Genomic DNA, 26,812 nt, shown 5'->3' on the forward strand with positions numbered 1-26,812 from the left:
CACTCCACCTGGCATCACCCAGGGCTAGGGCTCGGAGCAGCTCTACCCCTCCGCTCTGGGTTCCTGCTCAATCTGGTGTGCGGCCTGCCTTTGCTGCCAGTACCACTGGGTGCAAATCCTGCTCTTACGTTCCATCTGCTTGTTGCTGGGGCTCTGGGACTGAGGCAGGAGATGGAAGTGGATGAATTCTGTGGAAGATGCTTTGGGGAGGACAGAGAGAATATTACAGACAAACAGCTCTGTGTACAGTGCTGACAGATTCTCTGTTGAAGGCTTACTGATAGAACAAGGACTAAGCCTCAGCCGCTCTTGCTCATTGCCCAAAAGACAGATAAACACTGGAATGTACTCCCTGCCCTTGAATCTCAATTGGGTCTCACACCCTATTGCCTTCATATCCCACACTGCATTCTTCCCCAAGCTCCCAAGGTCCCGCCCAGTTCCAGGAACTCTGCCTGCTGCCCCCTACCCCACCCTCATCCCTAGTCCTCCTAAAAGATAAAAAGGCCCAGCCCCTGGGGGTCAGGGCCTTCTGCCACCTGCTCCATCAGTGTGCACACCGGCAGTCGGTCACTCACCTCTACGGATTTATTTTCTCAGAATAAATTCGGTCTGGCTGTAAATTCGAACACTCTTTTCCCAACATCTCGGTGCCCCGTGTGAGGAGGCACCAATCTGCATCTCTTTTCCTAACACTTACACCGCTAATAATTTTAAGGGGTGGAGCTTTGCGGTAAAGGAACCTGAGCCACTTTCATCCATACTCAGTGAGTCACATAAATGTCTGGAGATTCAAGAGGCGGAGCCAGGTAGAAGGATGGGAAGATTGAAGAGAGACAGCAGAGGCGAGTGAGGGTGGGGCTAAGGTTGCCCTAACATATTCACAGTTTATCCAGTGTTGTGTCCAAGCACGATGTCTCCATGGAGGACCCAGCCAGCACCTGAGCTCCCCTACTCATCTGGGGGCATTCGGAAGCTGATTCCAAGGGCCCCCAAGCTTCCTGTTACAGTTCTCAAGATTTTATGCAATTATGAATAATCAGTCCAGGGTATTATCTCACATTCTAATTGCCTAAGTTCTTTAACTTTCATATAATTACAGTATAACATAATTTTATAGACTCTCCAGGATTACACAGAAATATCCTGGAAGAACAGGATATGTTTATGACAAAACAAAGACGCTCCATCTACAAATCAAATGGGCAACAGCTGTCTCGACTGTGAAAGGAATGATCTCTTTTGTGTTAAGATTAGCAGGGCTTCAGAGGAAAGAAAGGAATTAAATATCATTATCAGCTAAAGTCATCCAGCAATTTCTATAATGAAACAGTTCAACTATATTCAGGAATTACCATGAAAACACTGAGCTTTCTAGGTGAATTATTATTGAATTTATATTAACCCCAGGCTAAATTTCTAGGGAGTATTTTTTTTAAAGTTGCTAATGTAAGAAAATATGCTACTGATCGCTTAATCTGATCACATCCAGTACGAGTTATTTGCCCTGGGGTCTGAGCTACATTGTAAGAAAATCAAAGGATGTAAAGTAAAACCCCTGGCAGGAACAATGCTGAGACTGGAGCTGCATCATTATGGATAGCAACAAGTGTGGGGATGCAGGTGCAGTCCACAGAACCACCATCGCCCACGATTGAGTGGAAAGAGATGGTTGTGGCTCATCTGCTAGATGATCTGGGCGGATACTGATGGATTATTATCCAGTGTATTACTGAGGACAAGCCTGGTTAAAAACAAATAGAGAAGACTGCGAGTGGCAGAGGCGAGCTTTTAATAAGGCAATCATCTGTGATATTTCTCAGGAAAAGTCTCTCCTGGAAATTCCTCAGCGCAGCTAATGTGCCATAGACGGACGCTCCTTTACAGAAGTGCGTAAATCCACAGAAATTGTGATAATAAGGATTCATCCCATGGCCCTGCTGGCATGAAGGCACATCTGCTCTGCGTCTGTAATGAAATCAGTTCAAAGCCCCACAGTGCATTAATAATAAAAATGTCCAACATATTGCAACCAAATAAGCCCTACAAATCTGAGTCTGAAATGCTCTGTCACACACGTGCATACTTTTATCACTGATAAATGATGAGCTTACAGAACATTTATCCAACGACTCAAGATGACAAAGGTAGCCTGTTTTTCTTCTAATTATTCCCACAGGAAAATCCTTCTGCATGTATGCTACACACATTTGCTTGGGTGATTTTTAATGCCTCTTGGACTTTTCTATCTGTAGTTGACGATACCATAGAAATGCTTAATAGGGATACTATAATAAGCAATAGTACCTGACTTGAAAGTTCATGAATTTGCACTTTAAAACAACTAAATTGCTGAATTAGCACTTAGCACATAAGAGGTCATCATTAAACCTAACACTCAATAACAATGGGAGAATTTTAAGCAGTTATCAACACCAGAGGATACAGGTTTGCAACACGTTCCTTGTTGGTCACAAGACTTACCTTCTGTGTGATATGGTTGACCCAAGGAGAAGAACAGTTGCTGAGGTCAGGACCTTGGGGATCCCAGATCCCATCAGGAGCAAGGCATAGATAAGTGGACACACCTAAATAACCAGGCAAAGACAGCTGTTGGAATATCCAAAGACATTTTTCCCAGAATGACTTCCCATTCATGCTATTTAAATATGAAGGAAGGTTAAAAAGGGATAACGCAATTGAGATAATGCTTATCAAGACACTAGATATAGTGACTGGTAAGCACTTGGCACTGGAGAAAAGTAGAGCAACAAGCAGAAATATTCAATATTTTTAAATCACATGCTGGAAGCTACATTTGATGGGAATCATTTCATGATTCACAATATTCCTAAATGTTAGCCATCTTCTTAGTCACCATTTTTAAGGCAGAAATATTCTGATTTTCTTGTGCTTTCTTACATTGATCTACATAACACTTGAGGAGAACAAAAACATTTGCATTAATCACTAGCAATATGTAACTAAAAGGAATGCAGTAGGTATCACTCTATCAGTATTCTTAGGGGCATTGTCGGGTGTTACTAATTTTGATAAAGTCCAATATCGATGTATTATCCCAAATTCCATGGTATGAGGGTAATCCAAAATATGCATGGAAAACTGAGCTTAAAGGCACATTTATTTGGAGCAAAAATATTTGCAAATCCATGCATTTAAGGAATCCTCAGAAAATTCATGAAAAAGCACATTACAAAAAACCATGTATGAATTCCAAAATGTTTATATCCAAATAAGCTGATTCTTAAAAAAAAAAAAAAAAAAAAAAAGGGCTTTTTTTTTTTTTAAAGATTTATTTATTTGAAAGTCAGAGTTATGGAAAAGAGGGAGAGACAGTGAGAGGAAATCCATCTGCTGGTCCGTTGCCCAAACGGCTGGAACAGCAAGACCTGGGCCAGGTAGAGGCCAGAAGCTAAGAGCTTCTTCTGGGTCTGCCACCTGGATGGCAGGGACCCAAGCACCCGGGCCATCTTCTGCTGCTTTTCACTGGCCATTGGCAGGGAACTTGATCAGAAGTGGAGCAGCGGGACAGAAGCCCATGTAGGAAACTGGTGTCACAGGAGGTGGGCTTCCCTGCTACACTACACTGCCAGCCCCTAAAGCCATCCTTTTAAAAAATTCTTTCCTTTTTTTATTTGAAAGGGGGAGAGATGGAGGGACAAAAGGAAGAGAGAGAGAAAGAGAAATCACCCATGCCCTGTTTCATTCCACAAATGCCCAGAACATCTGGGTCCAAATAATCTGAAGTAAGAAGCCAGAACCCAATAGGGGTCTCCCATGGGAGTGGCTAGGACACAAGTACTTAAGCCATCCCCTGCGGCCTCCTAGGGGGTGTATGAGCAGCGAGGTGGGATTCGAATCCAGGCACTCTGACAAGGGATGCAGGGCACCCCAGTGGCAGCTTAACCTGCTGCTTCACGATGCCTGCCCCAACTTATTTTTTTGTGTTAAGTTTTAATTTGAAAACCAGGGAGAGAAGCACAAAGTCCTCTCACCCACTGCTTCACCCTCTACATGGCCTATGAATTCAGCCAGGAACCCAGAACGCCACCCAGGTGTTCCATATGAATGGCAGCCGTCCCAGTATTTGAACCATCCCTGCTACTTCTCTGGAATCTGAAGCAGAGCCTGAACCCAAACCCAGGCATGCCCACCCCTAAACTTATCTTTTAACTCCATCTTCCATGACCTTTTTGAAATACCCTTCTACAGGAAGGTGTGAGAAGATGAGAAGGTATCTTTGTTTTTATAAAAGTGCACATTTAATTTTTTTTCAGCAACGTGTTGAAAAATATTCATAAGTCTTCCATATCCCTTTATGAAAAAGAGGGAGAATATTTACTTCTAAGTTTTTTGAGATATTGGAATTGGAAAATAGTCTGGGATCTGCTTACTTGCTCTGTCCCCTTAGTTCTGGGCCTCAGTCCCTTCACCTTTTTTTTTTTTTTAATTCGCTATTCTTTTATTTATTTCAAATGCAGAGTGACAGAGGAAGGGAGAGAGAGGAGATCTTCCATCTACTTGTTTACCCAAATGGCCACAATGGTCACGACCGGGCCAGGCCAAAGCCAGGAGCCTGGAACAACTCCATTTGGGTCTCCCATGTGGGTGGCAGGGGCCCAAGGACTTGGGGTCATCTGTTGGTGCCTTCCCAGCCACATAAGCAGGGAATTGGATCAGGCTCCAACTGGTGATCCAATGCTGGAGTCTCAGGAGGTGGCTTAACCCACGGTGCCACAGTGCTGATCTCTTGTCCCTTCAACTGGAGGAGGATGGACAGTAGCCCTGACTTCAGACATTTATTGTGAGGATTTGGGAAATCTGAGAGCACTCTGCACTACAGTAATGTGTCATTATTGTTCTGGGGAAACTGGGAAGGGGGCTTTAATGCAAACTTTGTGCAGTCCTCACCAGTTACTGTATACACCTTCGTCTTAATGCTACCCTTCTCTGCTGATTCTGGATACTTTGGATTATTGCAAAGCCTTCCTTGCAACCTCCTCACTCCGTCAGATTCATCCTCCACGCTGCTGCTGGAGCTATCTTTCTGAAACCTTAGTCTGCCACTGCTGTCCTCTGCTTCATGTCTGTCACTGACTTTCCAGAATCCACGACAGAGTGCGCACTGCCTACCTTTCCAGCTTCATTAACTAAACTCCCCAACCAGCAGACCCCAATTTGAAAAATGTAATGTTTCCCAAAGACAGCATATTTTTCCTCCAACTGGAATTGCCTTTCCTGCCCTTCTCACTGCCCGTGAAAAAGGTTTGTATAGGTTCCTGTAACACTCAGGTGCAGGGGACGCTGCTGTGGCACGGAGGGGAAAGATGCCGCCTGCAGTGCTAGCACCCCTTTGGGTGCTGGTTCTAGTTCCAGCTGTTCCATTTCCGATCCAGCTCCCAGCTATGGCCTGGGAAAGCTGTAGGTGATGGCCCAAGTGTTTGGGCCCCTGGACCCATGTGAGAGACCCAGAGGAAGCTCCAGGCTCCTGGCTTTGGATCAGCTTTGCTCTGGCCATTGTAGCCATTTGGGGAGTAAATCAGCAGATGGAAGACCTCTCTCTCTCTCTCTCTCTTTCTCTGCCTTTCAAATAAATAAATAAATCTCCCGCCTTTCAAATAAATAAATAAATCTTAAAACCAACAATTCAGGCACAGCCTTGCTTCTGCAAAATTCTCACAATGAACTCCATGGTGGAAACAACCCACCTGCACTTGGGATCCAGCTTCCTGCTAATGCACACAGGGAGGCAGCAGTGAGGGGTCAAAGACTGGGTCCCCGCCACCCATGTGGGAAACCAGGTTGGAGTTCCAAGTTCCTGACCTCAGTGTGATCTGGTCCTGGCTACTGTGGGCATTTGGGGAGTAATCCAGTGGATGCAAGAGCTCTCCCCCTCGCCGGCGCTGCGGCTCACTAGGCTAATCCCCTGCCTTGCGGCGCCAGCACACTGGGTTCTAGTCCTGGTCGGGGCGCCGGATTCTGTCCCGGTTGCCCCTCTTCCAGGCCAGCTCTCTGCTGTGGCCAGGGAGTGCAGTGGAGGATGGCCCAAGTACTTGGGCCTTGCACCCCATGGGAGACCAGGAGAAGCACCTGGCTCCTGGCTTCACATCAGCGCGGTGCGCCGGCCGCAGCACCCGGCCGCGGTGGCCATTGGAGGGTGAACCAACTCTCTCTGCCTTTCAAATTAAACACAAAGGAAAATAAATTTTAAAGGATAGGTTAATTTTGATGCAAAATATTTTGGGAGTCCATACATAGTTTTTTTGTAATATGCTTCTCCCATTAACTTTTTGAAGTATGGATATCAAAATTTTTTTTTGCATCAAAATAAGTTTAACCTTTTAATTATAATTCCCATGAATATTTTGAATTGTCCTCACACATTGGAAGTGGAACGATATACTTGTATTTGACTTGCCTTAAGAAACCTTTTGTCCTTAATGAAATGAAATCAGTAACACTCAGTAAGCAGGCCCTTCCGAATGCAGAGTGACATCTCTTGTGTATTCCACTTAGGTACCAATTTTCAGGGAGTAATGCAAATAATACTTGTTTCTCACATTTTACATAGATCAGGCTATTTCTGCCTTAAATATGGTAACTAAGAAGATGGTTAGCATTTGGGTATATTAAAAATCATGTTCTTAAAACAGCGAGCAGAGTTGTTCAGTTTTTCACCCTCCCTGGAGGAGACACAGTTCTGTCCGGTGGAGGCAGGACCTAGCAGGAGGGTGCCTGATGCCAGTGTGTCCCTAACAATGCTAAGAGCCCTTGACCACCAGAGGCCAACTCCTTAATGGTATAATCGACTTTCTGCTTTGTTCAGTTTTAGGCTGTTTCAGCGATCTTCTAACACAGAAATACTCGACCTCATTTTCTGCAATTGGTTACCACAAGGTGGGTGACAAACATGAGACCAACTCCCAGCATGCAAGTGACTCACCCCAGGGAGGTGACGCTCTGCAGGGGCCAGCACCTGCGCCTAACTATGCCTTGACCCCAAGACCTGATGCTCTGTGTGGAATCAACCAGTCCCCTCCTAGTCGCACCAAATTCTCATGTGTGGCTTCAGGTGCATTTTCAAATTTTGCATTGTAATTCATCTGAGTCCAACATGCACTCAAATGTAAAGTTACAAAATAGGTAATAACCAAAACCAACCAACCAACCAACCTATAACAAAAAAAGCAAAGTAAAGGAAAGGGCCCTAGAAAATGAAGCCAAAGGAAGACGAGGTCCTTAGCTTAGCTCCGGGACGGACTTACCAATAGTTCCCGCAGGGCACGGCTGCTTGGCTGTCTGTCCTTGGCGGGTCTTAAACCACATGATCTCTCGGGCTTCCACAGCCTCGCAGCTCTCTTCCAGAGCTGGCATTTGGGACGACGCCGATGGAAGGTGTGTGGTGACGTCATCCAGCACCTCGACAGCTGGAGAGGGGGTGCTGGTGCTCCGGTTCCTCCTGCCGGGCACGGATGGCGTGGTGCTCCTGCCCTGGTTCCACGTTGTGGTTCGGAGCGTGGTACTGGTGGTCGTGCTGCCCATGCCCAGGGGTCCCGTGGTAGAGATTCCTGAAAGAAAAATCAGAAGAAATCTCTTCCATTGCTTGTCCTCAGTAGGACCTCAAGATGTCCTGACCCTTGAGAAACCACTTTTAGTTGACAGTTCAAAGAACTTCAATATATCCGAGGTGCTTGACCTCATTTTCATTTTAATGGTGCCAAAATTCAACCAATACTAAGGTATCAGAGATCCCACTGAGTGCCAGAACAGCCGTCTGTCTGACCACTGCCAAACACAGGCTTTTGTGTGGCTCTTCTCCACTCAAATCACAGGAAACAAACAGCACAACTCGAGCCCTCCATAAGCTGCTTAATGCTTGCAGCCTTTTCGACAATTAGAGGATTAAAATTTTAAGCCCTCTCCTTAGAATTTTCAAACTTGGAATAGGAAGGAAAGGAGTTACATAAAACATCCTTTTTACATGAAGTACAGGGACCTTCAAAAAGTTCACGGGGAGGACAGGCATTTCTTGAAGGGAATAAGCAGCCATTTGGGACACCCGCATCCCATACTAGAGGGCCTGGGTTCAAGTCCCAGCTCTGCTCCTTCAAATGCGCATTCTGGGAGGCAGCAGATGATGGCTCAAGGCCTTGGGTCACTGCTACCCTCACAGGAGTCCTAGCCTGAGTTCCTGTCTGCTGGCATTGGCCTGGCCCAGCCCTGGCCAGGGCAGGCAACTGGGGAGAAACCTAGCAAGTGGGAGCTCTCCCTCTCTTTCAAATATATAATGTAAAATAAATAGATTTTAACATTTATGGAAGATATGTATTATGAAAAAACTGCATGGATTCCAAATTTTGGGGGATCAACAAAGCGCCAATCAATTCCATTTTCTCATGGACTTTCTAAAGTATCCTCATACAACATGAATTTCAAAATATACAGCAAATAGGGGAAAGAGAAGACAAAACAAAACAACAACAAAAAGGGAAAAGAATCAAGGTTCTCACAAGCTAAAAACTAAACAGCAATTCTAAGTCATCTCCTTAACATTTATTAGAGTAGCTCATTGATGGACATAGTTGCCCTTGGAACTGACTCTCCATAATAAAATTTTCCAATTTAATATAGAGTATAAATAATATAGAGTATAAATAACTATCCCTTAAATTATTTTCTAACAACATTTTTAAAATGGGAAAGTGTATTCCAAATTTCAAATAAAGGATGCTAAGTTCTTTGATCAGGTATTAAGAGGTCAATTAACCTGTAAAGTACTCAAGAAATATACTAACCACACTAGGGAAATAATCATGTTGTACAGTCACCTTTCTGGGGAAGTATATTCATATTTTCATTATTGGGATGTGGGGATATATAAGTCCTACACACACACACACACACACACACACACTGCATTCCTAGTAGAAAGACTGGAATCTTTGCTCAACCTCACTTATTCACTTATTTAATAAACTATAGAGGCCCGGCTCTATTCTGATTCAAGATAACTCGGGTTTCAGGAGCTGTGCGAAGTCCTGTGATACTCCCAGCTACTGGCCATTCCCTGTCTACTTCCTTTATAACTCAACTCTCTGCTGTCTCAAAGAGGCCTCAGATTCTTCCTGGTGTGCCAGTGTAGATAAAGCTTCCGAAAAGCAGGACAGTGGTGGCAGGGAATGTGGCATTACTTTTTAGAGCTTTTAATCACTGAAGTGCAGCATTTACTGAAGGGATGCTGTTTGCGGCTGGTCTCGCTGCTTCTCATGTTTTAATCCCTCTCTTCTCAGCTTTCCTCCTCTTTGTCCTTATATGTAGTTCATCTTGATGCGAATGCTAATGTTCTATTTACATTTAGATTCAGAGGAGTGGCACCAAATGTTCTTTTCCTTCCTCTTGGAATATACTATATCCCCAAACTGGCAGGTCTTGCTGATTCTTTCTCCTTTAATTTGAAATCCATCTATTTTTTTTTCTTTTTCCCTTCAATCATAACAGTGTAAGTTCAACCCAGCATCATGAATGGATGACTACAACAGGATTTTAACTGTTTTGCTAATGAAAGAAGTACCAGGGGAGATGGAAATATTATTATTTCTTCAATATTTATTTTTTGCAGAGTTAAAAGTCCAGATTCATCAAATAAAATGACTTACCTGAATATTTGTCACAATCCAAACATACAATTTAATAACATGTTTGCCAATATTAAGTGTGATTGAATGCTTAAAAATGTAACTAATAAAATGACTAATACATTAGTATCACACAAAATCAATAAAATGCTTAAGAAAATATGATATCAAAATAGGAAAATATGATAATAGCTTGGAATTTAAATATTTAGGGGCCAGCATTGAAGCATAATGGGTAAGGCAGCTACCTACTACACTGGCATCCCATATGGAGGCCAGTTCGTGTTCTAGCCGCTCCACTTCTGAACCGGCTCCCTGCTAATGTGCCTGGGAAAGCAGTGGAGGAGGGCCCAAGTACTCGTGCCCCTCTATGCATGTGGGAGCTCTGGAAGAAGCTCCTGGCTCCTGCCCAGCTCCAGCTGTTGTGGCCATTTGGGGAGCTAACCAGCGGATGGAAGATCTCTCTCTCTCTCTCTCTCTCTTGCTTCCTTCTCTTTCTCTGTGTAACTCTGCCTTTCAAATAAATAAATTGATCTTTAAAAAAAGAAAATTAAATATTTAGCACTATTAGGAACTAGCTTTTTATAAAAGTCTATGTGTTATTGCTGAGATGTAAGCACATTTTTGTGCAAATTTTTCCAGATGATGAAAGATTCTTTTTGACTTCATACTACTCGAGAGTGGTAAAGCAAACAGTTAAAAGCCACCTTCAAGTATTTTCTCAGACTCCTTCAACTTAAATAATGCCAACCCTCATTTGTGCTCTTGCAGGGACGATTCTGAGTAACTTAATTTTTGACAGGGACTATAATCTGTTCATTGATAATGAGCGAAGTTTTTCTTTCAAGTAAAGCACTGAAAACTCTTCTTGTGTTTTTCGTTTGAACATGTGAAAATGGAGACGCACAGCAGTTACCTGTTATTAGTTAAATAATCTTACGCTCAAGGTAACTTGTTCAGAAAATCTCTGAACTAGAGTAAAAATTAGCTTTTTTAAAACAAGCTCTGATTTTCAACTGTCTTCTTCCTCTACTCAAGAATGACAGGTACTGGCAGAATGCTTTCTAAGCACACACACATTTCTTCAGTTAGATATTTTAATTAGCATATAACTCTCTGGAATGAGAAAGATTTGTTCAGTAATCACTTCTACTGTGACAGAACCACATGGCTGCACATGGTGATGTGAAGTTTAGACAGTCTACTGTCTCAGGTGCACAAATCACACACCAGGGGCAATGGGGCACAGCCACCAGAGCTTTGCTGGCCGGCACTTTAAATTACCAATTTTGAATACATTTATCTTGCATAGACTTTCCATATGGATCACTGTGCTCAATTTACATCATTCAGATTTCAAATCTGCAGTATCCTACCAAAAAGTATTTAACAATACAGTACCTAGTACATAGTAGAAATTAACGTTCTTTTTTCTCCCTAAAATTGCCCTACTCAAACCATTCTCCTCAATTGACCAGAGGTAATCCTTAGTATAAAAAAAATCAAACTATATTACTTACCTAATTAAAATCATTAACTGGCTTCTGTCTGCTCTCCAAACAAAACCAGAACTCTTTTTTCTTATCCAAGGAGCCCTTTCCAAGTTTCTCTCTTCAGATCCTTTATAATAATTCCTTATCTCTTAATTCTATTCTTTGAACCATACACAATTACCAGGATCCAGTTCTTCCTGCCTCGGGGCCTTTGCACATGCTGTGCAGAGTCCCCCCCCTGCCCCCATTTTTACCTGGCCAGCTCTATTTATTCATTGTTTAAGGCTTAGCTTCAATGCCACCTCCATCAAGAAATCTTTCCAAGTTCACCGAGTCTGGGTTTTATACCAGCATTTGCTTTGTTAAGATTTTTTTCCTTAGTCTTTACTCTTATACCTGATTAAGAGTAAATAAGCCCCAAGTCAAGAGATACGAAAATGAGGGACAGGTCAAGGAAGCAGAAGAAGGGAAGTTTCATAATGGAAGGGATAAACTCAATAGAAGGAAAAAGCAAACGGGACACCTAAGAGTTCCTACAGTTAATAGACCAGAACAAATCCGGATTCTGTCCCGGTTGCCCCTCTTCCAGGCCAGCCCTCTGCTGTGGCCAAGGAGTGCAGTGGAGGATGGCCCAAGTGCTTGGGCCCTGCACCCCATGGGAGACCAGGAAAAGCACCTGGCTCCTGGCTCCTGCCATCGGATCAGCGCGGTGCGCCGGCCGCAGCGCGCTGGCCGCGGCGGCCATTGGAGGGTGAACCAACGGTAAAGGAAGACCTTTCTCTCTGTCTCTCTCTCTCACTGTCCACTCTGCCTGTAAAAAAAAAAAAAAAAAAAAAAAAAAACCACTAGCCAACGCACAAGGAAATTGGCAGGGAGAATACAAAGCCCTCCTTTTCCTCAAAATGACCCTATCTTAAAACAACCATATTTTAAGCAAATATACTGTTATGAAGCGCTCACACGGATACAAGTGGTTTTCAAGAAGCCCCATTTGTTATGAAATACATCCACAGAACCAAGTTTAATACAGACATCCTAATGTTAGGGATCAATACACAACTGACTTCCTTGGATTGGTGCCACGGAGAGATGTCTACAAGCAGGTCATCCTATTCCATTTGACTTTAAGCAGAATAAAAGTCGATTTTAAAAGCTGTCCCTGATCTCCCCTCCTCTCCCTTCCATTTGTTGCTTGGTAAGACTCCCAAGGGCTCTGCTCAATGGCAGCTTTTGGCAGAATAAGTACTAGTGATATACATGCTGTCCCGGATGCCCAGGAAAGCACTCGTCTTATTGCTGTGTACTGGGAAGAAATATCTAGATTCATGGAGGAGTCACGGACTGGCAAAACTCCAGTCCACATTATACACTGTAAGAGTGTATCTTTATCTTCCGGCAAGGGAGAAGTGAAATGACACTATCTTGGTGTACAGTGTTACTGAATCTTACCTGATGACAATGCTAGCTTAATAAAACCATGTTATTAGGTGCTTTTTGTGGCTGTGGACCAGGAAAAGGTCACTGCCCGAAAGAAAATAAGTTTGAGTAACTACTTATATTCAAAGGCTTCGTTCATGGAGGGGCTGGCATTGTCGTGTGCTGATAATGCAGGTGCATGCAATGCTGGCATCCCATGCGGGCATTGGTTCATGTCCAGCTGTTCCACTTCCTAGCCAGCTCCTTGTTGACAGCCTGGGAAAAGCAGTGGAAGATGGCCCAAGTGTGGGGCCACTGCCATCCACAGGGGACACATGTACGAAGTTCCTGGCTTCAGCCTGCCACAGCCCCAGCTGTGGACAATCAGCAGATGGAAGATCTCTCTACATCTCTCTCTCTCTTTATCTCTCTCTATAACAATTTAAAACAATTTTTCCTCACAATCTTATTTCCAAAAGAAAATTTTAACTTTCTAATGCCTTGAAATTTATTGTCAACAGCTTATTTCACTCTTACAATTTTATTTTATTTTGCTTAAAGTCTTTTTCCTTCAATCTGCCTTGAAAAGGTTATTACAGGTAATAGTTTGTGGGATATACTCATAGAAAACAGCTAAAAATGACCAAGATCTGTATAGTGGCATACATTTTGTGATATTTTTATCACTATTATTTCATTTAATTGTGACGAAAAATGTGTGGAAATTATTACATGAATTCCTAACATTTAAGATGAGAAGACAAAGGGTTAAATAATAAGTGAATCATAATCCTACAAATAGAAAGTTGGCATCCCCTGATTCGACATTCCATGTTTTTAATACTTTGCTGTATTAAATAGAGAATTTATAAAAAGATTCTAGTGAAGTATTTTTATTGGTAATTATGAAACATGTGGAATGGGCATCTTCTAAAAAGATGTAATAGTTAAGATAATTTAAACTATCCAACCTGAGTATTGACTTCACAGCTAAAGAAATACTTGCTTTGTACTTATAAAGTGCATGGTTTTTTTTTTTTTTTTCCTTTCTCCCTAAAATATGTTCTCCCTTTCATGCTCATGGTTGCTCCCTTACAAACATTTCTTTGTGCTGCATTCATTCCAACATACAGTATTTTGGCTGAATACTGAGACATTCTTTCTCCCCATCCTCCAGGCTTCACTGAAATCCAAGGTCAGTGATGAAGGCCTTCGGGAACCTTCCCAAGGGCCTGATAGAGGAAATAAGAAAGCCAAAACCAGAACAGCACTGTGAGTGCCTTTCGGCTACTTGTGCAGCGCCTCGCGTACAAAGAAGCAGGACTGCCAGACCCCCACGGATATCACTTGGTGGCAGCAGATGTGATTATACCGCGTTTTGAAAAAGCAGCATTAATATTACCAGTCATGAAATTATCTAACTCTTTTCAGAATGCATTTAGAACATGTGGTCTCTGGAGATGGTGAAATTCCACAGACTATCAGCCATGTGAAGTTATATTAGTTTTGCAATTTGATCCATTTATATTTTTGGTTCTCTCCTGGTAAGGATATTCTACTTTTGTAAACAGAGGAAATTTTTAATCCACAGGAAAGCATATTGGCCTTATCATGTAAGATAATAAGCTAAGATATAAGAGTTTTGTATGTACCTTATTGAAATTATCTGCTATCTACCATGCCAGGAGCCGTGCTAAATGTTTTCAATACATTTTCTAGCTTAGTACACCCAACAACCTTCAGGGAGGTGTATTCCTCTTCCTGTTAGCAATGAAAGAAGTCAAGTTAAGTGATTTTTCTAAGCATGCACAGATGGTAAGTTATAGGACTGGATTTAATCCATGTTTATCAGATATTTTTTCCCTTTCCACCATGACACTGCCATTGCTGAAAAATTACCAAAAAATAACATAGACTTGCATGCAAACTGTCCCCAACACTATCGTTATACACTTTCACAGTTAGTTGCTCTTGCCCAGAAATTATTCTGACCTATTAAATTACGATGACAAATCTGTGAGAAAATACTGTTAATAATGCTCATCTTCTGATTCACTCCCCAGGCTGAAGCTGGGAGCCAGGCAAACCATCCATTTCTCTGATACGGGTCTCTGGGGAGTACATTAGCAGGCACTGGGAGCTGGAAACTAAACCCAAGAACTGCAGTGTGGCACGTGGGCTTAGTGACTGCTAGGCTAAACGCATGCCCATCATAGATGTACTCTGACCAAAAAAAAATGACCACAGGTACTTAAGTACTTTACAAAGTATAAGACAGGGCTTAATAAATGTTTAGTATCAGTAACAACATGGTTATTTATTCCTACATTTCAAATGAGAATTATAGCTTGCTATTCTACATGCTGGGGATACAGAAGTCAACAATCAAGACACCAACAAAATCAAAATCTGCCTTCTGAAAAGCCAAGACACTCTGGGGAAAAAAAAAAAAAAAAAAACCTAAATGAAAGATCTCCACGAGTGAGATCCCAGTGGAAAGAACAGGTCATCAAAGAAGGAGGTACCTTTCTCTGAAGGGAGGAGAGAGCTTCCACTTTGACCATGGCCTTGTCTAAATATGATCAGAGTCGGTGAACTCAGGGGGCTTCCATAGCCTTGGCAGCTCATGACAAGAGCCTAGGGTGATTACTGATGCCATAAACAAGAGTGTCAATTTGTTAAGTCAACAACAGGAGTCACTGTGCACTTACTCCTCATGTAGGATCTTTGTCCTTAGTGTGCTGTACATTGAGATTTAATGCTATAACTAGTACTCAAACAGTATTTTTCACTTTGTGTTTCTGTGTGGGAGCAAACTGTTGAATCTTTACTTAATGTATGCTAAACTGTTCTTCTGTATATAAAGAGAATTGAAAATGAATATTGATGTGAATGGAAGGGGAGAGGGAGTGGGAAAGGGGATGGTTGCGGGTGGGAGGGACGTTATGGTGGGGGAAGCCATTGTAATCCATAAGCTGTACTTTGGAGATTTATATTCCTTCACAGAGCTTGCATTTAGTAGGAAAGACTAAACAAGGCAATAAATAGTATAAAAATAAAAATATCTATTCTATTAGACATGAAGAAGTGCTAAGGATAAGAAGAAAAAAATAAAGCAAAGGAAAGTGATAGGAAGTGTTGGGGTGGGAAAACTGTATTTAAATATATATATATAAAAGGCAGAGAGAGAGAAAGAGATAGAGTTCACATCCACTGGTTTATAACTCAAATGCCTACAACTGTCAGATCTTGGTTATGCTGAAGCTGGGAGCAAGGAATTCCATCCAGGTCTCTCAAAGTGAGCAGCAGGGACCCATATTTTTGAGCAATCACCTGCTGCCTCCCAGGGTGCACATTAGTGGAAAGCTGGAATCAGAGCTGTACCTAAGTACCCTGCCATGGGATGGAGGTACCTTAACTGCTGTGCCAAATGCATTACGATCTTTACTAGAGTGTCAGGCACGCCTGGCTGTTAAGATGATGCTAAAGATCTGATGGAAGAAGGGAGGGAAATGAGTGATCGGGGATTTCTAGGCAGAGGAAACAGCCCCTGTGAGGCCAGACACACTGAGGTGGTCACACATGGCTGGAGCAGAGCAAGTAAGACAGAGGTCAGAGGGGACAGACTTATGGGACATGGGACTGTGCAGGTCACAGGGAGAACTCTGACATCTACTCTGGCTGGTGGGGGAAGCCACTGGACGATTTACAGTGAAGGGGATATGGGATCTAAATCCCACTATATAGGGTCTCTTGGGTTGCTGACTGGACGGAGGGCAGTGGGCACACAGGGAACAAGTGTCTACTGGCTGAGCTTTCATGGGGGTCATGGCGGTGTCAATGGGAATGCTATGGGATGCACATATATGTGCAAGGGCATGGATGTATGTGAGACGGCTGGTGACTTCGGCATGCGGATACCACGATCTTCACAGGCAACGATAGGCCGTCAGTGGTTGTGAGCTGAGCTGTTGCTTGCTTCTTTATATTAATGAAATGTTAGCCATTCCTATAAAAATAATTCTAATGCTCCACTTCAATAGCTATTACTTCTTAAAACCTGAAATAACCACATAAACATATTGACCCCAAACAGTGTAAAAATATTCCTGTATTAAGATGCAGTTATAGAGGTGTTCTCATTTATATTACAAGCATTTCCAGAAGTTATAATTAATGGGAATGCCAAACTTTGCCAGTCATTAAACCATGGAAATGTCCCTTAAATTGGAGCTATAATTTTTTAAAAAATAAAGAAATGCCCACATTAGTTTTGCTGCAAATAGTGTTTTATCAAACTTTGTTTTAAGTTTTTGTCAAACAAATTGACAAGAATTATATGCTACGGTAGATTTAATGACATGAGTAATTTAAAATTTACCATATATGAGTAAAGTTGAACATCTTTTCATTATGTTTTATAGTCCTTGACTATTTCACGACTGGACTTGGTCTTTTTACTTTTTATTTGTCATCTGTATTTAGTAGAGCCATTAAGCCTTTGACTATAATATAAATTAAAAATGTTACCTTGCAAAAATAATAAATAGAATATTAAGTTGAATAAAAAATAAAACATGGAAATGAACAAACCAGGGAATTTAGTTAAACTGAATTAGAATTTACTGATTTCTCAAATGCACAACAAAACATACTGAAGAAGTGAAGAATGTGCCACCTCAAAGTATCCTGAATTGGTAAGTCAATCATTTGAGGCTGCATTACTTGAGGGGCTGTAACTTTAGAAGGGTCATGTGGCCTGTCTGTCCCTGCATTCAGCAAGCCATGAGAATTCCTCAGGAAGACTGCACTTCACATACCAGGGCAGAAAGAGAGCCTTGAGCACCAGAAACTGGTAACTGGAGCTCCAGAGATTCTGAACAAACACCATGCGATAGCCCATATCTCCCTTATTTCCCACCAGCTTCTCAATCCTCCACCCCACCCTGTTTATCCTTAATAACAGTCCTAGAACTTACTACTCTAGTCCACAGATGCGTATCTCCACACATTTATTGTTCTTTGTCCAAAATGTATAAAAGCATCATGTTTTGTCATTTCTTTAGACTTTACTCTCCTGAAATCATCCCCATTTAAATGTAAATCTAACAGAGTTTATATTTTTCTCTTGTTAAGCAGCACTTGTATTAATTGATATGGATTGATAGATCAATCAATCCAGTCAAAGAGGTTATGTAGAAAATGGGGGGAGGGGAAGCAGATTCTCTCCTCCCCTACACACATCAAGACCATCAGCCATTGAATTGCTACTGATTTAGAATTATTCCTTACAACCAGCTGCAACACTGCTTTTTCTCTACCTCTGACATCACTGTTAAATAGTTACTGGAATTAATGCTTAAAATTTGTAGTGACTTCTATTTTACTCTTAGCTGGTGAATTATAATGTACCTATGAAGATAAAGGGATTCCTGAGCTGTGTATGACTTCGTTATGAATAAATATGAAGGCAAAATAAATTCAAGAAAAATAAAATTATCTTCAATGTTTGGGAATGAAAAATGCCAAGTGAACAGTGAAGACAAGCCCATAATTTAAGCTCGGAGCATTTTATTTCTAAGAATGCAGTATTAGTCACTTTGATCTACTGCAGATGCTTGGAGAATATATATGTGCTTATCTTTTTTACGTATGCCCAGGCTTCTAAGAAACTGTTAGAATATAGGCCTTATTTTGGGGGAGCAACTGTTCCTATTTGTTTTTGTTTGTTTGTTTGTTTGTGCTTAGTGTCTGGAAAGAGAATATTAAATCATTGTACAAGTACCTCAAAATCTTCAAACAAAAAACTTCAGCATTTGAGTTTTCATGAAATACACAGAAGTAAATCAGAGATCCAACAGGTGCTCCAATGGGGAGCACAAGGTTGCAATAGAGGACCTTTCCTCATGGTATTTCTTTGACAAGCAGGCTGATTCCATCTGGGTTCTGCCGGGTGCCTCTCTAGCGATAAAAACCATTGAATCTTTCTTATCATAGGCAGGGTCAGTAAGCACCTCATTTTTTCAAGTTCTTTAAACACCAAAAAAAAAAAAAAAAAAAAAAAAAAAAGAAAGAGAGAGAGTTGATATGGTTCTTAAATTCAAACAGATCACAAATGTGTATTTCCTAAATCAATAATCTTTGTACAGCGTATACCCTTGATGGATAAAATAAGTCATTTGAACTGTACAATTCTGCCTGAGTGCGAGGAAACTTGACCTGTCACTATTTTCCATGCAAATATACTACTTGGCATGTAATAGTAAGCACTCAATAAATGCATGATGGCTGAGTGATAAAACAAATACCTCTGCTTTAATTCGCAGATTATCTTCAGAAAATCTCTATATACTATTGTCTCAATTACACTGTGATTTTGATAAGTGAGATGAAAAGAACTGATAATCCACTCCATCCTAAATTTTTAAGATTTAATATAGAAGACTTTACATTTCTTACTTGTATATTTTTAATCACTGTATCAGAAATTATAGAACAGGAATCTCAAGAAACTAAGTATTTTTATAGATGGTGCTAATTTATAAATACAAGTACTTCCCTCTACAATAAATGAAAGCATGGTGCTAAGGTTTGGATATTAATTTGCATGGTGAATGTCCCTAAAATGCCCAACGTGGAGCTGGTGGGAGGTGGTGTTACTGTTAAGCAGTGGGGTCTAGTTGGAGGTCCTTAGGTCATACAAGCACTCTCTGAAGGCAGTTCTCAGGACAGAAGGTTGTTATCAACTCCTGAGTTGGACTCTAAAGCTCTCTGCTCCCTGGCTGGTCAGGTGATGCTCTGCATATGTTCCACCCTCACGATGAGCCAAACTAATGGGGGTTGCCAGGTCTTAGTCCTGAACCACCAAAACTATGAGCTAAATAAACCTTTTTTCTTCATACAGTTAGCTGCCTCAGCGCAGTGTGGTAACGAAGAGCTGACTAATGCAGAGAGGTATTATCTATTGTGAATTCATGACTATGTGGGAATCAGGCCAAGGTATTTTCTTATATAGATTTAGCAACATAATTCTAGATGCTTATCCTGAAGGCCAATGTTTTAACCACTCTTCAGGTGGAAAACTTAGTGGCTTCTCTTCACTCACTTATGAATTCATTTATTTTCTTTCTAGAACCATGGCCAAGCTTGCCGACTCACCACCTTTGAAATTAATTGAGCAATAAAAACCCTCCTCTTTTGCTCTTCCTCTATTATCTTTTCAAATTTATTTTTATTTATTTGAAAGGTGGAGAGAGAGAAAATGACACAGATCTCATCCAGTGGCTCACTCTTCAAATGCCAGCAACAAGCCAGGGTTGGGCCAGGCTGAAGCAGGGAGCTGGGAACACAACATAAATCTCCCATGTTGGGGTCAGGAATCAATCTACCTAAACCAGCACCTGCTGCCTCTCAGGGTACACATTAGCAGGAAGCTGAAATCAGGAGTGGAGCTGGGATTAGAACCCAGGTACTCCAATATGGGATGTGGGCATCCCAAGTGGTATCCTCCTTACCTTCTCCTTATTTATTTATTTTTTTTTTAAGAGAATGGAGTGTTGTGTTCCATACATAATAGTAAAGGGACAAAGGAAGCAAACTGCTTAGGGAAATCTTCCCATGGGATCAATTGGATCTCACTTTTTTCCAGTAATACTAACACACAATCTCTATTTAGTAACATTAACATTATTATAACAGAATTCAGATTATCCCAATATACCAGCTCTACTTCAGAGATTCTTAAAGAGCCATACAACTTAGGTGAATTACTTCCTGTGTATATAATAAGAACAGAAGATACATGGACCTGAAGGGATGAGGTTTATCTTTTTTATCTCAATCTCATCTGCAAAGGCCCTAAGAATAACCACCCGTTTTATCCAAATCAACAACTGAAAATATGATTGTTATTTATAATCCAACATGGAAAGATTTTTTATTCAAGAAAAAGTAATATAAAGAGAAAAATATTTCTTCAAAATCACTTGCTGACTATGACATTTCAGATTCTCAGATGCTAAGATAATGGGGCATACAGGCTGTAACAATCTTTTTAGAACCTTAAAGCCTAGTTTTGAAAGTAAAATACAGAGGAAGGTAGGAGAAAAGAGGGTTGTGTTAAATCACCACTGAAATATCTAATAATGGTATGTTGGAAAGGTCAAACTATTATGGAAAAAGATTATAGATGGCCCACATAGTTTGGGTGTCAACAAGTGATGATGGGATTCGACATGCAGGGTAACCTCTTGAAAGCATAGGCTGAAGTTCATGTAAGAGGATTAGAAATTTGCATCACACAATGTGCACTCCAAGTTTCAGCACAAAGCAGCAATCTTCAATGTGTTGAGCAGCATGAGACACAGAGCAAGTACCCAAATAACAGTGGTTCAATAAACGCACTCCATCCTCAGCAACCTTGACAAACTCCACAAACTTGATTACTAATGCAACCAGATGGGACCTCCCTGCTTCTTCACCATTGCTCTCCCTCTAACCTAAGTCTGTTCCAGCACAGTAGCCTTTCAAAAAACTTTCTATTTTGACAGAATTGGAGACTTGCAGGAAGCTGGAAAAGGACTTCAATGAGCTCCTTAAGCTAGCTTCCCCCAGTACACAGATGGAAGGTAATATGAAAGCCAAGGAACAGACACTGGCACATGACTGCTAACTTGACCACAGACCTTATTTGGTTTTCACCTTTGCCCAACCCTTCCTCAAAATCCTATGTTGAAATCATAACTCCAAGTGTGCCAGAATGTGATGTGCAGATAGGGCCTTTAGAAAGTTAATTAAGGAAAATTGAGGTCATATGGGTGGTCCCTAACGCAACAGGACTCACACCCATATTCGAATAGAAGGACACAGCCCAGGCTGAAGGATGATCATGGGAGGACACAGTGAGAAGATCAAGAGCAAGGCAATTAGAGAGGTCAGAAGAAACCAGACCTAGACACCTTGATCTTGGACTTTTGCTTCCAGAATTGTGAGAAAATAACTTTCTGCTGTTTAACCCAGTCAGTCTCTGGTGTTTTGTTATGGCAGCCTTGGCAAACATAGATCGCCACTTTTTCAACACTGTGCTCATTTGTGTATGTGTGTCTAGTTCTTTGCAGTTTTACCTCATGCACAGATTTGTGTAACCACCACATTCAAGATATAGAACTTCCCCTTCACCACAATATAAAAGCCTTGTGCTACCTCTTTGTATTCACACCTACTTACCCCCTCCCTGTTTCCCGGCAGCAACTCACTGATTCTCCAAAACTCTGGTTTTACCATTTCAAGGATGTTCTATAAATGGAGTCACCCAGCATGAAATGTTTTGCGATCTACTTTTCCCACCAAGAGTAATGCTTTTGAGGCAAATCAAGGTTGTTGTATGTATCAATAACTAAATCATCTCCCTGTACCATCGCATGAATACTGATCATCTATCTTTCACCTTGCTGTTGGATTCTTCTTTCAAAAATGCAAATCTCATGTTGTCCCTCTTTAAAAGCCCCCGACTGATCTTGGCAATCGAGCCCCGTAAGCACACATAATCAAGCTCTCCAATGGCTCCCTGCGGACCTCTCAGCCTCCACTCAAGCCTCCTGGCCTTTGTTCTCTCCCCTGTCTAAGCAGCAGCCTGAGTTTTTTCCTGCATCCTCCGAAGGACCCTTCTGGACTTCAAGGATATACACGTTTCTTTTCTGAACCAACTCTTCTCAATCTTAACCCTTTCTGCCTCCCAGCCCCACTCCTTTTAATTAGCTAAATCACGAATTCATTGAATATTTGTGAGGTATAGTAACTCTAAGCAGAAAATGCACAAGGATGAACACAACCCTCATTCTGGATTACTCATGGTGATACTTATAGGTGGTTATTCGTAGGATCGTAATTCAGAAGAATTCAAGATTTCATTCTCGTTGGGAAGCAATCATGTTTTGCACAAAGAGCCAGGCAGCACCATGTACAGGAGAAGTAGCATCTGGGAGTGCCAGCTCCCACGCTCCCTAGCTCTGGAACTTTAGGCAAATCCATATAATGGTCTCAGTATTGTTCTCTTGAAAAAACTGTGTCAACTAGGTCTATGAATGATCAGGTAATGTTTTTCAGAATATTTCTGGCACATCTTACATATTTTATGTACTTAAGATAATTCCTATAAGAAAGGCAAAACAATGCAAACATAGAAAAAGAAAAAAAAACCAGTATTTAGCTACTTTGTTTCCTAAAAGCTATTTATGTAACTCACGTAATACAGATATTCTGATTTCTCCCATGAAAGTATACTTATAATCTGACTATAAAGCAATATTTTCATTGATCATATATTTGTTAAATAACACAGAATATATCATAAATCTAAATAAATGAAAGAGTATACCAAAAATTCCAGTTATTTGTGTATCTTAAAGCAGCACTAATGGATAAAAGACTCTATGTAATTATAACAATTCTATTCCGTAATATTTATGGTAGCTTGCTTATCAATGAATCTCTTTAACACTCTAATCTTTTTAGTGTCACTTTATTACATTTGAAATTAGTTTCCAACACTGTGTAGAAATTAAACTGGCTTGTATTAAAGGCAAAGGATAACAGAGATCAATATCAAGGAATGAACATTCAGCATGTACTTAAGAAAAAGTAAATGGTTCTCCAGCAAAGTTCATGTAAATAAAAGGCACTATAACAAGCCAAATTTAATTCAAGGTAGGGATAGGCTCAATGACTATATGGAACTCATGTTACTATCAATTATCAGTTACTCTGCTTATCTCATTTACATATTCTAAATACAGGAAAATCTCATCTATCATGAGCAATAAAGGAAAACCAAAAATAGCTTTTCCATTCTCCAATTCTTCAAACCCCAAATAATATGGAAATTATTTAATAAAGAGAAAGAAAGTGAAATAGAAAGAGGAGTAGGCCAGCAAAGAGTGAGAAAATAATGGTCTACAGAAAAAAAGGTACAAATAAAACAAGGCAATTTTCGGTATGGGCTACTAAAGAGCACTTTGATGTCACTGCAACAGTGACCTATGGATTCCTTTCTGGTAGTTCCTTGATTGATAATATGCATATTTTTCCAGCAGGCTTTTTACATTTAAGCCCATGAACTTTCAATGTGCAGCAACACTCAGCAAATGCAAAAGAATAGAGAGGAAAGATAATCTGCCCATGGCAGTCAGACTCTCAGGTTGTCCTGTGAGTCCCACCTTCTGGTATTCAAGTCTTCGTGTAATTCCCTCCCCTTGAGTGGGTGGGGCCTGTACCTGCTTCTGCTTCATAGCACGTGACTATGTTTGTGGTGATGTGTGCATGATCACACATTACACAGAGCTGTGACATTCTTCTTGCTAGGGCATTCCCTATTCTGGCTGCCATGCTGTGAGCTGCCCATGGAGATAGTCATGAGACAGGAGTTAAGACCAATAGCCAGCCAGAGGTTGAACTCTTCCGTTTGACAGTCTGCCAACAACAAAACCCTGCCACCAACCATGTGAAACTGGAAACAGTTTCTTCCCCAGTCAAGACATCAAATGAGAATTTATCTCAGGGTGGCTTAAGGAGGCACCTGGACTCCCGCTCCACGGAATTCCTAAGATAATATGAAGATACTTCACACTTTCATGGAAAATGGAATTAAAAGATATCTTTATTTTGGCACAAAAATTGAAATTCACATATTATTTTTCCCATAAAATGCATTCCCCACAAACTCTGTGAAGTACTTCATCACTGTATGTCATAATAAGCCACTAAGTTTACGGAAGCATTATTATATACCACTGAATTACACAAGCCCTAACTTTTCACACTAGTAACAGTGTGTGACGTCAAACCCAGACTTCAGCGCATGACTCGGCAGAGGGAGCCTTCTCCCCTTTTCTCTAAGGGATATTTTAGAATACACAATGTTTGTTGTGTTGGTGTGGCTGAAGGGGCTGTCCTCTGTATGGTAGGATGGTCAGCCACACCTGAACTCTACCCACTAGATGCTAGCAGCACTCACCATCCTCTAGTTGTGGAAAAAAAAATTAAAAAAAAAAAACCTCTAAGATCTGCCAAATTCCTTTGGCATGGAAAATCATCCCTGTTTCAGAATCACTAGTTTAGAGGAATTTCTTCTTTTATCTCTAATCTGTATTTGTTCAATCAGTGGACTACTGCTTGATGATCACGGTTTTAGGATCTTTTAAGTATATAACAATCTAAACACGAAATGGCTGGATGCTTGCTTTTCAATTTGTGAAATGGTTCAAAGGCTGTCAATAAAAGGAAATTGGATGACTTTCAAAAACACAGATTACGTTTTTTCAATATCTAGTGATTCAATGCTTCCAACACACATTTCCACAAATCATGCATTAATATTTTAAAATTGATTTTGATTTTATTTTGATGTGTTATTTAAGAGGAACACGCATAACACATATCAGAACACTAATGAAAAGCATGAAATTCAAAGCACCCCAACAGCAAATCTGATTTAGGCTGTGGTGGAGGGAGTAGGGGAGGGAAAGAGGAAGTGTGGAGGCCGCCTGCTCTCTGCTTTAGGAGATTACACTGCACAGAATGGGCTCTGAGAGCCTCTTGTTGACTACATGGTATCCGCCTTCCAGAGATGTTCAAATGCCTCTAGTGTCCAGTTGCTTTCTGAGCGAGAAATCTGAGAATGAAACTTCTTGCTTCATTGCCACTCCACTCGATGATCAGAAATTATTACTTTTCACATAAACCTACCTCTTAGATATGCTCTCAAGTTACGCATCTGTGGAAGAAATCAGGGAAAACCACCGAATCTGTTCCCTGAAACCAGTCTGTATCTTCCTCTTCTCTTGTATTATACAGTTGGATTCACATCATTAACATGCAAATCATACTGCACTACAGTGCATTTTAAACAAAGAACTGAAAGCCGGGTTTGTAATTTCTTTATTGCTTGATAAATAGATTTCTCCCTAACAGGGCAAAATGAACTCCTGTTGTTTTATGTTCACACTTTTTGCCTTATATGATAATTTTAGAAAATGACTACTTTTCAGCCCTTGCCTATGGATATGGTTTGGTATCCTGATTTTGGTGTAAAAATGTCAATGCTGCTTTCAATTTCACCAAAGTCAACTGGAATACTTACATTCCCCCACCCCCAACCTGAGAAGGCAAAGTATCTTATCTGAATTTCTACTATCTTTTTTTTAAAAAAACATGGTTAACATTGTGACTAAAAATTGATTTGAGACTGACCAAATACACATTTGATTTAATGTATGGAAAGAAAAAAAGTGTAAAATAAAATAATAAAAAATGTCAATCAATCCTACAAATTTTATATCCTTGGTGTCACCACTAAGTCTAAGTACTTGACAATATAAACTATTGTGGAAAGTATGGGAAACAGAAAAACAACCTCAGAGGTCCTTTCTGTAAAAAAAAAAAAAAAAAAAAAAAACAAAAGGAAAGAAGGGAGGCCGGGAGGGAGGAAGAGGGTGGGTGGGTTGGGGGGGAAGGCACCGTTCACTGCCTCCAAGATGCAATCAACTAACGACCCCTAAGGGCCCTATTCACCTCCCTTCCATCACTTGCTCCTGTCTACACCTGTTGATTCAGCGATAGACCTTCAATAACAGTATTCTTTATAATTACACTCCACTGTCTATCTTCCGAGCCAGTCATTAAAAACTATCTGTAGGGGGCAGTGTTGTGGCCCAGTGGGTTACACCACCACTTGAGAAGAGGTAGAAGACAGTCCAAGTGACAAGACTCCTACACCACGACTTGGAAGATGCAGATGGAGTTCACGGCTCCTGGCTTTGGCCTGGCCCAGCCCCAGCTGCTGTGGCCATTTAGGGAGTGAACCAGCAGATGGAAGCTCTCTTTCTCTGTCTCTCCCTCTTTCTGTAACTCTGCCTTTCAAATAAATAAATAAATCTTTCGAAAAGACTATCTGTAATATGCAAACAAACCTGTTTGTTGGAAAACTGAGCCTATCTGTCTCTTCTTTTGTGTGGTGTTTTTCATTGTCAGCAAATTTTTACTAAATCACGAAAAATTACCTGGCATTTGACAGAGGTTACACTTAGAGTAACAAATCAAACAAGCAAAAATTCCTCTCTTATGGAGAGGCAAATAACAAACAAGACAAGTAAGCAAAATATCAGTACATGAGATAGGAGTAACAGCAAAGGAGAAAACTTTCTAATTTCCATGGGTGACGAAGGCAGGTCTAACTGAAAGATGACCCCTGAA

At 40.9% G+C, this 26,812-nt stretch overlaps 1 protein-coding gene across 18 annotated transcripts in view; it reads right to left on the reverse strand.

The window, feature by feature from the left end:
- The window catches only part of ADGRL3 (adhesion G protein-coupled receptor L3), an 868,573-nt gene that overhangs the window by 166,948 nt on the left and 674,813 nt on the right, over window positions 1–26,812 (reverse strand). For all 18 annotated transcript variants that reach the window (XM_051819791.3, XM_051819792.3, XM_089302717.1 and 15 more), the window contains 2 exons: window positions 7,287–7,589; window positions 2,485–2,588 (listed from right to left, as the gene is read on the reverse strand). In XM_051819791.3, the coding sequence (XP_051675751.3) occupies window positions 2,485–2,588; window positions 7,287–7,589 (407 nt within the window). The remainder of the gene's footprint in view (window positions 1–2,484; window positions 2,589–7,286; window positions 7,590–26,812) is intronic.

Source organism: Oryctolagus cuniculus, chromosome 8 (genome assembly GCF_051225735.1).
Source record: "Oryctolagus cuniculus isolate XC-2025 breed Fujian yellow rabbit chromosome 8, ASM5122573v1, whole genome shotgun sequence".
Lineage (NCBI taxonomy): Eukaryota > Metazoa > Chordata > Mammalia > Lagomorpha > Leporidae > Oryctolagus > Oryctolagus cuniculus.